General features: G+C 41.2%; 1 protein-coding gene across 4 annotated transcripts in view; it reads right to left on the bottom strand.

The window, feature by feature from the left end:
* Nucleotides 1-15377, bottom strand: part of ephb2b (eph receptor B2b) — a 172765-nt gene that overhangs the window by 22345 nt on the left and 135043 nt on the right. For 2 of the 4 annotated variants that reach the window (XM_024269806.2, XM_024269804.2), the window contains exons 6-9: nt 6131-6255; nt 5091-5253; nt 2312-2420; nt 922-986 (exon numbers count right to left, since the gene is read on the bottom strand). In XM_024269806.2, the coding sequence (XP_024125574.1) occupies nt 922-986; nt 2312-2420; nt 5091-5253; nt 6131-6255 (462 nt within the window). Of the gene's footprint in view, nt 1-921; nt 990-2311; nt 2421-5090; nt 5254-6130; nt 6256-15377 lie in introns of all 4 variants that reach the window. The other 2 variants (XM_024269805.2, XM_024269803.2) reach the window with 1 other exon arrangement.

The following is a 15377-nucleotide window of genomic DNA, read 5'->3' on the forward strand; positions in this document are numbered from 1 at the left end:
ACGGGGATGAGATAGTGTTCACTATGAGCTGTTGTCCGCAGCATGCCCATAGAAAAAACATGCATGGGCATCTTCTCTGTACAGGTTCGCTGAACGTTGTACAACCTGGAACCACCTGTAAGGGCGGTTGGGATGAAGACTAAAGCTGCTCACTGGAACCGATTCCCCAAACCTCTGATTGGGTTCAGTGGGAAATGTTGTTCAATAATTTAGATTTCTATCATGTACTATTTTTTAAGTAATTTACAAAACCACAGACGAGAAAAAAATGTAAAAAAAAACCCCAAACAAGTAAAACGGGTTCATAAACTCCAGATGGAGACGGAACCGGGCCTTTCATCAGGCTGTAGTCAGAGCGATTAGCACCAATGTCTCAGACGGAGCTGGGATGGAATTACCTCTCAGCTCCCTTTCTGATAGAAAAATCTCAGCTCTATTGTCGTTTGAACTTTGTCCTTCTGTGCTGAGAAAGAAGAATAAAAATCGTCGGGTAATTTTGTTCTTTGGCCAAATCTTTATAAAATGTCAACATGTGAAAAGACTCTTGCGTTAATATCCTAATGGCTCTAATGTGGGTGAAAACTGACCTATTTCCAGCACAAAGGATTTAGTTAACAGTGAAACGTGAGGCGCGCGTTCCAACAGTCATTTTGATGTGGTTCAATCCAGCCTCTGGGGGGGAGCTGAATTAAACAATAGGCAAGATTGCTCCAAAGTGGGGGGGTGGAAGGATGAAGCTGTGCGGGGCCATAGCCAAGGACAGCAGCTCGTGAGGTGGTAGTCATGGAGACAGGTGTGCGAGGCCCCGGAGTGGCAAATGATTGCCATGGGAATGACTATGTGACGTGGTAGTCATGGAGACAGGTGTGTCTGATGCTGGAGGAAGAAGAAGTGATGATGAGGAGGGATGCTTTTACTCACTGTGGCCGCTGGTGTAGTGCTGCAGCTTGTCCGTGTACTCTGAATCATGCCTGTCGAAGCCACGCCTTCTGGGGAAAAGACAAAGGACTCAAGTTCGGGTTCAAAGAAAGGCAGAGGGAGGGGGCCACTAGAATGAAACACCCCCAGGTCCACATATACACAGAAACAAACCCTCTAAAACCCGTCTCAGAATGAAGAAACGTGTTTGTTATTTTTGCTTGGTTGAAGGAGGCATCCAGCCATGGCATCGTACGACACAGACAGCTGTTTATTCCACTGAACAGAAGTGTGGCAGCTGCCTTACTGAGCTGAAAACCTTCAGGTTTCCACAGAACATTATTATTCTTTTATATTTGCCTGCATAGATCCATCAAACCTATGCCAAATAAAAACTACTGCCAACAGAAAAGGTTAGAAAAGCAGTAATTAAGATAGTGGAAAAATATTTTATGGACCAATATGCTTAACTTTTATCTGATGAAAAAAAAAGTCAAGCTTTGATCAGGTGCAGAATCTGCAGTATTTCATAAAAATCCTGTTTTGATCATTTTTTGATGTATTTTCAAAGGGTTCCCTGTGGTCTTCTCATTATGATGTTTATGACATTTTTGTGAAAATTAAAAAAAATAATAATTTTCTATGACAGTTTCTGCAGAGCAGCAGGAGTTGAATATAAATTTACCTTTGAGTTGTGGGCAGGACAATTAACAAGAAGCAACCCCTCCCCTCTGTCTCATCACCCATGTATAGAAAAGTTAAACAAGTAAACTGATCTGGTCTTTATTTTAAAAAATCCCTTACAGGAGAAAAGTAAGTTCGATTGGTCAAGTGTCTCGTAGTGAAAAGAAACATTTCTAAAAAATGCAGATCTGGGTTGCATTGATAGCTGTTTCATAATCAAATTGTTGCCTCCTGAATCGTAATCAAATCGAATCGTTGAGGGCTTCAAGATTCCCACCTCTACCACCAAGTGTGTTTTCTACGACACAAGTGTGATCTTTTTCAAACAATAATTTTTTTGTCTCATGAGTCACAATACTTTAAATAAATACTCAGAAATGCAATTTAAGCCTATTTTTAAAAATATGTTTCCTCCAATATCAGAAAAACAAACACCACAAAAACATGTTAAAAACATGAAAAAAATCAGTTTTCATTGGAGTGGGTCTTTAAGAAACACATGCTGCTCCCCTTGTTTTTGAAACCTTGTGTTTTATGGCATCAAAAGTCACATTCTGAGACAAAAGTGTATGATACACATCATCCGAATGAACTAAAGTTTTAATTAATACTATTAATCAAAATTGTGAAACTGAGACACTGATTTAGTGGAACTGAAATAATAAATGTAAAAACGTTTGTTCAGGTTTGCATGACAGGCATCACTCACCGGTTACACACAATGATGATGACCACCAGAGCAATGAGGAAGACCAGCCCTGCTGCGGCCGAGCCAATGATGAGAGGAAGCTTCTCCTGAATGCTCGTGTTGTACTCCTCTGCAGAGGGAGACATGGGAAAACCAAGCCTTACAAACAGGCAGAGTCACAGTCTGGCACATACGAGGCGGCATCTGAGCCGCTGCATATGGAGGGAGCAGTGGGTGACACCCGGACATACGGCTGGGAGGACCAACAAGCGTTTTGGCATCTCCACTGGCTGAACAGACCTTTCTACAGACCACAGAGAACGAGCTCAGATGCTGCAGATATGGACAAATCATCTGGCAGAAAGTGTGCAAAGTGTGGAGAGAAAACATGTTTGGGTGAGACCCAGACTTATCAGGAAGCCAAGAATGGGAAATCAGTCACCAAATGAGAACACACAAACCGCGCCAGATCAGTCCTCTCTGCACGCCACGGAGGACAGACGACTTCATCCCAATGCAGAACACCCACAGTCTGCTCCTCAGAGATCCTGCATTTACTGGGTTAGGTTCATTTCAAGCAATCAAACCATAAATACTGACAAAGACAAACAAAAGAAATCTATATCTGAATATGGATTTATCAAATGTAGGATGATTGGTTAGGATCTGATTACAAATTAAATGAAAAAGTAAAATAGGTTCCTTATTTATACATGTACATGAAAAAGGATGCAATGGCAGTTCCTGTTAATTATAGGTAGACAATTTAATACACATTATTACAGTACATGACATTGAATTCATTAAATATGAAGTGGGAGGAACATAACTTGTATGATCCCTTCAATATTATGCTCTATTTGTTTGTTTGATTGTTAAATAAATGCTAGCTATAAAGTATTTCATTTATCAAAATGTGATAAATGTCTGTATTTTATACACATTTTTCACAAATCAGAATAAGCTGTACAATTTTAATGATAGTTAATGATTAACATTTTTTTTACATGATTAGAACAAGTTTCAATATAAAATAGCAATTTTAACTTCTAAATAAAGCCTTATCAGCATTTTAAAATAATTTTCTTTTAACTTTTTGACCACAAATTGAATAAACAAAAAGGACATAAAAATAATAGAAAATATTTTACTGTAATAGAAGCTAAACAATAATTTATAGCTGAAAAACTGTAATTTGGACAATAAATAATGAGTGATTGAAGCCAACACATATTTCATGTGAATAAATATTTTTGTATAAATACCTTTATTACTATTTATCAATATGAATCTAGGTGTTCTGATAGTTTTTCTATATTTTTGTTATCCCAATAAATACACTTTTTTGTTTATTTCCTTTAAACTCAAAATATTTAAAATTTTATTTTTATAGCTTGTGTTTGTTTTTTTGTTTTTGTCACAATAACCTAAAATCGAACCATTATTGGTTTTGCGTTTTTATTTTACACTTCTATCATGTTCTTTTTAATCCTGAAAAATGTAAATTTTTCTTGACTTTTTTTAAAACAGATTTGAACATGAATTTATATTTTTGTGGAGCAGCGGAGCAGAAGCTGTTCTATTTTCAGTGATGTTACGACACTGGGAGTCAGAAGTTTGGCTTGGAAGCATTCAGGCGGACGCCGCGTCCTCTTTGTCCCACTTTCATAAAAGTGACGGCATTTCCCCGTTACTGCGTCAGTCACTGACTGAGAGAAAACAAACCGTCAACGGCCTGAAAGCTAAAAGGTGGCTGGATTAATACTGCAGGAGCATAAAAACTGTATTTTATCCTATTTTTCCATCAGAATCCAGAGTGTGAAAAAAGTTATGTGTCTCTAAGATGAACAAAAAAAAGAAAGAAAAATTATATTTATAGATTTATACATTTGGTAAAAAATGTGGCTAATTAAACAGAAAAAGCTGCAGAATAAAAAAACAAAAAAAAACGGAGATGATAAACAAGGAGAAGAAAAAATGGAGAAAGGAGGAAATGATAAATTAAATATGCAGCTTTAATAACTGGAACAAAAAAAATATTATTGGAAAAAATGAAAACTGGACGGTTAAGAGTTCAAAATAAATGAACATAAAAAAGAAAAAACAACAATAAAAATAGGAATACGTTAATTAACTATACATATATATTTTTTTGGGTCATTTTTACTGTCATTTATTTAAAATAGTTTAAAGATTTTGTTCATTTCAGCCAAAATAAGTTTCGGTAAAAAATGTGTCTTTTTTCCTGGTAAACACACACTTTTCATGCGTTTGCTTGTGTGGAAGGTGAATGTTTGGGTGGGTTTAGGGCTGCAGAGTTTACGTGATGTTTCCCGTATCGTCAGCTGTGAGTCAGCGTGCTGCGGCCGCGCTGGGCTCTGTGCGTGTGGCGGCGGCACGTATGTTGGAATGAGAGATCAGGCTAATGATGGCCCTGGGCGCTGCAGGCGCACGGAAATCAGATGTACAAAAGGGGGAAACCCAGGCAGCGTTCTGACATTAACCTACTTCACTGATGTTTACTAAACGCTCCGTATTTTCTTGTTGTGTGGAAACAGACGAGAACCTTTCATTCATTTTGCTGCAGCCCATCTTGTGGAAAAACACGTTTTTTTCTATTACATGAAAATATGACTGGATTGGTAAAAAAGAGACGTGAAGAAAACGGTTTAACGTCCTGCTGTTTCTCTGACACGCCTCCCACGTTCTGCTGCAGCTGTCTGAGTCCACACATTGTGTGTCACATCTGAAAGGTGATAAGAAGTGTGCGTGCTCCGCTGAGCGCTGGCCATTTTCTCACCCTCCGTCATGGTCTGGAAGTACAGCTTGCCACTGTAGCGTCCAAACCCGGCCACGGTCCGGGCTCGGACCTGGAACACGTAGATGCTTCCGGGCTTGAGGCCCCGGATGACGACGGTGTTGGTTTGGCTTCTGACGGTGCTGGCGTTGTGTTCCGATAGATCCTGAGAGCAAAAGGAAAACAGACTGAAGGTAATTACAGAGCAACAGGAAAAGGGCAGTAATCATGAAATGCCACATGAATAAATGACAGACGCTTGAACTTGTTCTGAGGAGCCAATCGACTATTAAATGATACCAACAATCTGAAAGGAGTGTAACCTGAAGACGACTGATGAATCGCCTTTTAGAAGCTGGATTTGGTGGCAGTTTGAGGTCTGACAGCTCTTCTCCTCTGACTGAGGATCACAGATGATTTTCAGCGCCAAATCTTCCTCCCCAGACTGCTGACAGGTTTGAGAGCACAGACTGAGACCTTCTTAGCTGCTGCCGTCAATGCACTTCTCAGCACACACTTCTGAGCCACAGCAGGGGCCAGGGAAATTGTTTTGACAGCTCTCTCCAGCGGTGTCAAAGACGGGAATTAAAGTCAAAATTGGAACAACTAAGCATGCAGACAAAAGCTTGACAAACGTGTGTGTGCCTGAGCACGAGAGCGCCCGTGTGTCATCTCCACCAACGGACTTAAATGATCAATAAAAGGCTGCATGCTGTAAGCTCTTGCCCCTCGAAAACTATTTTTACATCAGTCAGCGTGCTGTTGTTTCAACCACAAGTCTGTGCGCATCAATCCCCAGCGGCCCCACTGCAGGGCCGGCTGTGGTTTCCTTTCCCAGTGACTGACCATGACTGTAATTGGAGGAGAGTGAGCAGAGGTTCTGACTGATGTTCAGAAGCGGCGTGCCTCCGAGGATTTGCTGCTATGCAAATGCACCGGAGGACGTCCAGAACTCAAATGTAAAACAAAAAAGAACGGTCGGTTTTCTGCATCACTGCATGAGTTATTCATCTGAACACAGAGAAAAGAGAAATAGGCTGTACCTTTTCATAATACTGCAGTTCGTAGTCCAAGATGACGCCATTGGGCTGGTCCGGCTGGGACCAGGAGAGGGTGATGCTGTCCACACTGCGGCTCACCTGGTGCATTATAGACACTGTGGATGGAGCTGTAAAAAAACATAAAAAAAAATGTTAACTTTGCAGCAAATCAATCATCAGGAACTTTACAGGCAAGGAATTCAGCAGAATATATTTTTTTCTTTAACCACCAGGTTCTGAAAAGATACAAGACCATAAAAGTCCACAGTAACATTCAGCTGTTTCCTGTCAGGACTGGTGAGTAGACATGTAAGACAAGTCCCGACACTAGCTGAACCGACCGCATGAGCAGCCCCCCGGGACTCCCCACTATCAACTGTGACTGTGATGAGATTCATTTACGCTTGTCACGCTGCTGATGGCGGACCACCTTCTGCAAATAAATCATTTTAAAATTACCAGACCACCATGTAATCCGGGAGGGAAAGCATATTTCATCACACATACAAGCTAAACAAACGACATTCAGAAGAGCCACAAAAATGCATCTTCTGAACGACTTTAAATCTTCAGCGTCGACAACTCTGAGAGCTTACCCATCCGCAATATGCAATGCATTATGGGTACATAACATTTTACCATTTAAAGCTAAAAAAGGAGTGTTTTTGTGACTGCGTCATGAAAGATGATTTTATGTTGCCGTCCTGGACTGAAGGACCAGAAAGGTTTCATAATTCTCCTTTTATTTCTGTGCCTTTGGGTGGAAATTTGACCCTCGCCACAAATTCGAAAACTCACCAACATTTGCACAAACCTAGTACCCAGTAAAAAAGAGTTGCATGTAACAAGCGTCTGGATGGGTCAGTGGGCTAAATACAGAGTTTGAACGCAGGAGCCCTGAGTTGAATCCCCATCCAGATTGGGTCCATAGGCAAGACCCTCATGCTGCCTAACTGGGTCCCTGTGACCTTCAAATACAGGGTTGAGTCAGGATGATGCCAATCACTGATGCTAAACAGTGATTTTGCTGTGGCGACTCTGAAAGGGATAAGCCGAACGGTGAAGGAGAGAGAAGATTTGAATGTATTAGAAATCTTGGCCTGTTTACCAAAAGAAATCTAAAAATGTACTTTTGCCAAATCTTTTTAAAAATGATCATCACCCCAGGTGACCAATGGTATGGAGATGAAAGCAACAGATATCAGCCATTTTTGAAAATATTTTCTTTTTCATGAACTTGTCCCATTCAGCATTCAATCTACTTTTGTTTTCTGACATTTTTTTTAATGTTTTAAATTAAGATAATAATCGAAGGGCTACTTTGAAAATCTTTAATCCCAATAGGAATTCCCTGGTTAAATAGAGGTTTAAAAATATATAAAGAATTGTGGTTTATATTTAAAATGTTGTTTTTTTTATTCGTTTTGCTCACTTAAAAGTTGTTGTGATCTTTAATATGTTTGTGCATTTAGTGATTTGTGATTTGCACTTCCAGGCCACCGTACTAAACTGAATACAAAAAGACAAAGAGCTGTGGAAACACATGCAGTTCATCATAAATGAGGACATTTTACAGTAACTATTCAAAACAACTTAAATGTCTGCAAACGATCAGTTTTTACTTTAAATTGTTATTGGACAAAAAAAAACAAAACAATGAAGTTAGCCAACTTTAGCGGCAGAGAAACGACTTTAAACGGGGAGCTAAATAACTTCTTCCGTCATGGGTGGTCCGCTGTGGTCTTACATTGCCCAGTGACCTTAAATATTGTCGGGTCAGGAGGGGGGGCGTGATCACCTCAAGTCTTCCAGCAGGCGTTGTGATTAGTTCAGGGTACCACGGGTCAGTGTAAAACTAAAAGAAGCTGAGGATAAAAAGCTCCGTCTGGGGCGCTTGGCAGGGCCTGCAGGCCTCGGCGTCTGAGAGTGTAAAGACTGGGGAGGGTTGAGGTGTCAGAGAGGGAGGGGTGCAAGGCAAGATTTATGTACAGCCAGCCCAGCTCTCATCCGTTTCAGGTCTGTGCTACACACCCACCCACACACACACACACACACACACACACACACACCCCCACACAAAGAGCTTTGGGGCTGAAAAACAGTGGCTCCCTCGAGTCCCAGCAATAAAGTAGGAAGTCTGTCCCTCGGCACGCGTTCCCCGCGGAAAATCCATTGACTGGAAAACTACAATGACCCTGCCTCTATAAACTAAGACTGCATGTTGCAGGCATGTTATTTTTACGTATTTTATACAAAAAATCTCTCCTCTGTGGTTTTTTCCTAGAGTCATGCAGCAACACTGTACGGAGGAACTCCTCCATCTCAAAGTAGCGACCTGCGTGTTTGTAGTCACAGGACGGCCGCCTAATAAGGCCAACGGTAACTCCAAGGGAACCCACGAGTATCCCATTACGGATGTAGATATATTCAAGAGTGCCACATGTTTTTTCCTGCAGAGCGTTTCCATTAAACGCACGCAGCAGCAGCCATGCCTGGAAACCTGATCCGGGCCGCAGAAACAAAGGCGGCTCATGTACCCAAGATAGATGCATGCCAACGTGGAAAGCTGTTGGAGGAGAAGACAGCGGTTCCCGTTTGTGAAACTGCATCTTACAAACGGGTAGAATGGCGGCTGTCATGCTCGGACGTGAAGACAATGATGAGAGGTGGCGGAACCGCGAGTTGGCAGAGATTCAGTCAGACACCAGCGCTTGAGGTAAACTATGTGAAGACATGAAAAGTTCAGACAGGAGGCTTTTAGAGAAAATGCCAAGATGGCTGCAGTATAAACCCAGCTGTGCTGTTTACCGCCAGGTAATTTGGGACGTTTAAAGCAAAGTCAAAGCTCACCCAACAGATAGGGATGTCAGGGCGAGCAGAGTTAATGCTTTATCACTGCAATCCTCGTATGGAAACCATTTAGATCAAACGCCGCTTTATGGGCTTCCTCCGGAGCACCAAGAGCCGTTTACTCCACAATATTTTAGGGGTTCATTATTAAGTATTCTTGAGTACCAGGTCCCAGACCTTTTCATATTAAACAATTTTTTACAGACTGGTCCAGGGCTGAAGTTTGCATTCTGAAGGTTCCGGTTTCTGAAAATGTATATTCAAAATAAAATGTTACTACAAGAAATTTTGTTTGAAAAAAAGTCTCTCTCTCTCTCTCTCTCTATGTATATTACAGATGATGACAGTTCAACTGTCATGGAGCAACCTGCTGCTACCGTCTCCAGTCACCAGAGGGAGCGCTCACCAGAGTTCTGAGCTCACCACCTGCCATCACCTGGACTCATCAGCTCAGCTGTTCCCCATCACCTCATCACCTCCTCTGCTCATAGTCTGGCTCCACACTCCACTCCCCGCGAAGCTTTGTTTGTGCCACCCTGCCTGCATTTCTGAGCGTTTACTCCTGACCTGATCTTCTGCCTCCGACCCTGCTACTCTGATTGCCTGCCGCCTGCCCCTGACCTTCGCCTGGACTCTGACTCCTCTTCTTGCTTGTCTCGGATGATCCCATGCCCGTGTATGACCTCTGCCTGTCTGACCCTGCTTATTCTGTGGACTATTAATAAACCTGCTGCACGTGGAACCAGCTGTCTGCCTGTTTGTGACATCAATTAACAAAGTTTTTGACTTTTCGTTTCTGATTTGTAAAATCCCATAAAGGAAACAAAACAGGATGCCATTTTAACATCAATCCGGGCTCCGATTATGTTCTAGGGCAAAAAGATTGATCATATTTTGTCGTTACATAAATCCTCATTCATTGGGTATTTTTTCAACATAAAGGAACATTTCTGTGCTAAAGTTTCTGAACAGATGTTTACCTAATTCTGCTTCACTGTAGGAAGATTCTCAAATGTTCCTTTTACAAGCTTCCACAAATCAAAATCTTTATTTGATTGAATCTTCATTCTTTGTAAAATGTTTGAACTTTGTGATGAAGATTTTCCCTTTAAACGTCAAAGTGGAGGCGAATAACAGGTTATAAAGAACAACAACATTAGTTACCATAGCTATGCAGATGACACACAGATATATATTAGACTGACACCAGGAGACCGAGGCCCTGTACAGGCTCTTGGTAAATGCATTGAGGACATTAATGACTGGATGTGTCACAACTTACTTCAATTAAACAAAAACAAAACTGAGGTTATTGTCTTTGGGGCTAAAGAAAAAAGGTTAGACGTCACTACAGAGATTCAATCTATTCAACTGAAACCTACCAACCAGGCCAGAAACTTGGGTGTAGTGATAGACACAGACCTAAATTTTGATAAACACATTAAGGCAGTCACTAAATCAGACTATTATCATCTCAAAAATATCTCAAGTATAAGATCTGTGTGTGTCCTTGTTACTCACACAAAGCAGGCAGATTCTGTGTTGAGGATATTCATAGAACTGAGGACCACCGCTTACACTGAAAGCTTTATTCCCAGTGAATGCTCCCATCATTTCTTAAAACTAATGAAGCAGTTACGACCACAAGGACAAGGACTGTACGTTCTTATAATTGCATTAAATGGCTGACTTGGAAAGAAAAATGGCAAAGCTTTCTGGAGCTTTCGATTCAGTGCAGAAAAAAAGCTGCCCTTGTGTCAATCGTAGAAAATACACCTTTAATCAAAACTAAAATACAATTACTAAGATCATTTTCTTTGCATCGTTTTAAACGCAAACTTTACTTATACAATTTTATGTGTGATAACCCAAATGTCTTGAAGAGGGCAGAGATACTAAGATCAGATCAGATAATGATAACTCCCCTTTACCCAGGCATAGAGGGGATCTCTCATGACTTAATTGTAAGAGGACAGGAATCCCCAGCTGTTGTCAGAGAATTGGGTTTCAGGCCCCATTATTACTCTGATAGAGAAGGCAGGGCTTTGGAGTCGTTGGCCTTGGCCCAGCAGAAGAGAACACAAAAGTTTGCTCTGTTTTGCTCAGCAGCTGATAAACGCTTTACTGTTATGTCCGAACACCCAGCCACTTCCAAAGTCAATTAAAGAAGAAGGAGCCTGGCATCTACTCGTTAAAATCCCAGCTAATTTACGAGGACACAGCAGTGGGGCTTTCATCCGTTCAGTAAATGTACATCTCTTGGACTTTTCTGCTCTCTCTTTGAAGAACTTCTTGGCTTTAGTAGCAAGAAGTGCTTTGAGCATGAGGGGCATCCTCATTAAACAAAGCTGATGAAGTGTGACTGATGTGGGTAACTGGCAGATGAGCTGGTATTCTTGTAACCAACAGAATAATCCTTGAAGGAATCGTCTTAGTGTTGAAAATATTGTCGTTATCTCCAGCTGCAGTTATCCTGCGACCGTTCTGTTTGCTTGAAACTCGATGATAAATGGAAGCAAGCGGTTAGTTTCTGTTAGGAAGTGACTTGTGTCTTTCATGCCTTTTATCTGCATCTTTGTAAAAGCCCACTGCGTCTGCCGCCATGTGGCTCTGATTTGATGAGACGCTCTGCTACAAAAAGCAGCGCCATGATTTGGAGGAAGATGGGGGAGGCAGCAAGAACAGGTCGGGGCTTGTAAATCCATTTTCCTTTGTAAAAGTCAGCTTCCCGCAGCAAAATATTTCCCAGAGGCCCAAACCAACCGGCCTAAAACCGGGCCGTCTCCCAAACTAGCTGCCGCTGCTCCGTCTCTCCGACTGCCGTCCGTTTACGAGCTGCAGAGCTCGCTGTCTTCAAGGGAGAGGCTGTGTTTGCATGCTCTTCCAGCATGCTGGCAGGGCGCCCCGTTCTCCCAGCTGCAAAGGATTGTGGGTTTTACATCTATAAAGATTTTTCCATTGCAGTAAATCTACAAAAGTGAGATTTCAGTTCATCAAGCTTTAAACCATCTGCATTGGGAAAGACTCTGGATTAAAACCCTCACACAACATAAGCTCATTCAGAAATGGGCTTTGAGACATTTTCAGATGCTAGCAAGAGTTAAAGCTTAAATCTAATCCAATCTGCACGGCAAATTAGAGAGGGGAGGAAATGGAAGACGTGTTTGTTTATGGGAAGACAATATTGCAGAGGAACCGAGGACTAAGCAGCGTGACACTTTGGTGAACTTTGAGGATCTGACACAAGTACTAAAGGCCAAGACTGTCACACTCTTAAGGAAGGATAAACAAAACAATGTTTAAGTTCCTCTCTGATCATCTTCTGATCTATTTTCAAAGCGTTCCCAGTGATTTTTTAATAAGGATGATAACACTTTTAGCCTAAATCAAAAAACCTTTCAGCAGAGCGGCATCAGAAATTGACCTCTGAGTTGTGGGCGGGACTATTGGTCTCTTTGATGAGAGCTCTCTGTTTACACACTCTCCTACTAGTAAAGACAAAAATTTTTAAGTTAGTAAAACTACCGTACAGACTTTCTACACTTTTCTCAGGCAGACAAAAACATGTTTTTCTATCTAGGATAAACTCTCGAAGTTCAAACCTTTGTAGGAAAATAATTCTAGTTTTATTGGATAAAACACCAAAAACAGCAGTCTTAAAAAAGTGATAAACTGTTCTGGTACAGCGTTGGGATAGATATTGTTTGGTTGAGACCCATATCTGGATATGTATCACACCACCAGACTCTGCTACAAACCTCTACTGAAAATGTTCCTGTCTGTCTGATAAAAGTGCACAGTGAGGAATTTTACAGCCTTAAACGTGTAATCATACTTTCCAGATTTCACCTATCGCAGGTTATTTATGGAACGTATCCCCTGTGATAAAGGAGGGAACGCTGTATGACGAAAATACATGTAGAAACGGGACCAATTTTTTTCAGTGCTTCAGTAATAATCCAAACTTGGCCGAGAGTCAGACATGCTGTATTCATTTACAAAAGTATTCAATAAGACGCAGTAATACTGAGTCCCTTTCTGACTCCACACAAACATGACAGGCTGGTTTTGTTTCTGCTGTATTTGTTTGTCTTTGTCTGCCGGGTCAGTTATTGTGGGATTTCCACAGGGATGCACTGATGAACTCCAAACCAAAACAATGGATGACAACAAACAGCTGAAGGATATCAGCTCCACGCTCAAAGAATAGAAGGAGCAGCAGCTGCAGTTCAGCTAAAGCCATTTTCAGGCACTTTCTTCCACCTTTCCAGCACCGGGTCTTCAGGTAGCAGGTCTGACCCTCCACTCCAGCTCCTCTGAGTCTAACAGAGCTGGAAATGCAAAAGTACATTTGGCACCGTGGTGGCTGAATGGAAATACTCCAAGCAAACGTTCCAATACCTCACACCACCAAAGGGCCTTCCACTGGCACAGAGAGGGACATGGTGGTGGCTCCTCTCCAAATCCACAGAATATAAAAAATGGATGGTATTTAACACCCTCAAGGAAAATGCATTGTGTTGCCTTTGCAATATTTCCTTAATGCTTCAGGTTCAGAGGAGAGACATTCCAAGAAAATGCAGGATAAGCAAAGCACGTAAATGTGTAATTAAAAGCAAGTCCAGTTTAAGCCTCAGACTCTGTGGGCTGCTTGAGGCAGAAAAGACACGACATTTGAGGCTTTGGCTCCCGTCGCAGCAGCTGAAAGTGCTGTTTAATCAACGGGGTGCATATCTCCACTTCAACAACTTCCAAACCAGCATCTCCAGGAAGAAAAACTCCAAAAACCGCAGCATGCATGTTCAAATTCTTCACCTTTTCAGAGCCAGTGTGGGCTGCAGACGTCCCTCCCACAGGACCGCTCCAGTGGAAAACACTGCTTATATCTGAGCTGTGTTTTTTCCAAGGAAAAGAACATTAGCATAGAAAGAGGAGATCAGATTGTCATGAAAACCTCTATTTCACTAGATCTCCTTTCTTCTTTAAAGACCCACTCAGATGAAAATGGTGTTTTTGGTGTTTTTAACATGTTCTTGTGGTGTTTTTCTGTTAATGGGTGGAGGTTGGTCCCGCCCACAACTCACAGGTGAATTTCTAATAAACTACAGCCGCTCTGCAGAAACCAGGTTTTGGGATTTTGGCTAAAAATTTCATACATTTTCATTAAACTTTACCTATCATAATTAAAAGATCACAGGAACAAATTAAAACTAGATCAAAAGAGGTCTGCAGTCAACACTTCCTCTATGTAGATTGACTGTTAGTCAGCCTCATTGTGCATTTGTTGTGAGTTCTTAAGTCGAGACGAGATCAAGTTCAGTTAATTGACTTTGAAAATACAATTTGTATACAATACATTAAATATAGTATCACTTCTATTTAAACCTTCAACACACACAGTTATAATGCAAACATAAGGATAATAATAAAAGTATTAATATGCAGTTCACCTAGCCAATGACTGAAGAGATGTTTAGTCACATGGTTTTGTTTACAAACTTTGTTCCTGAACAGAAACCTCCGGTAGATGACAGACTGGATCCTGACCGAATGTAAGGTTCAGGACTCCATTCGGACCAAATTAAATGGACTCAGTCCAGACAAACTGACTTTTCCAGTCTGAATACATCCTGAGGCTGATCTAATGTACATTGTCTGGCTGGAGGGTGATAAATCCTAAATCATGACTTATTTTAAATAAAAGCCGATTTTATCAGTTTACACACATTTATGCACCAAACCTCAGAGAGGAATGTGGTGGGTGCAGCTTGCAGGATCTGGTCCGTGAAAGCGATTAGACGAGAGCTTAGAATGGAAAGTGAATATTATAAAATATCCATTTGCTTAATTATTATGGTAATCCAAAAAATTTATGGGAAAAATCGTAAAGGAAACAGCAGTTTTTGTTGGTCTCTGACCTCCTTTTTGCTTCATAACCTCGTTTGGAATGTCAATATTATCTTGGATCTGCTCTAAGAATAAACAAACGCATTAAATCAAACTTAATGATGTATTATAGGTATTTCAACGAGCTAATGCACTCAGTGTTAATTAAGCGCATGTCTACACTGTCTTTTTCTATACATTTCTATGCATTATTGCTGTTTAACCTTGGTCTTAAAGTAATTGATTTGCAGCGCCGTCTTTTCTCCACAATCAGATCTGTGTGATCTCATGGCTACTGAAAGATTTATGTGTAAAATGAATTACTTAATTAATTTTCACATGTTTAATGAAATTCATATTCCATGCACAGGTTATTTGAAACCATCTGATAAACCTGACAGTCATGGCGAGACCCCCGATCCCCTCTTCTCCCCCATCCCTGCTTTGTCTGGGTTGGTCTTTGTGGATGTGTTGCTGCAGCTCATTGAAGGAGGTGAAGGAGGTGCTGCTGCGG

This window comes from Oryzias melastigma, linkage group LG5, assembly GCF_002922805.2.
Source record: "Oryzias melastigma strain HK-1 linkage group LG5, ASM292280v2, whole genome shotgun sequence".
NCBI classification, from domain to species: domain Eukaryota; kingdom Metazoa; phylum Chordata; class Actinopteri; order Beloniformes; family Adrianichthyidae; genus Oryzias; species Oryzias melastigma.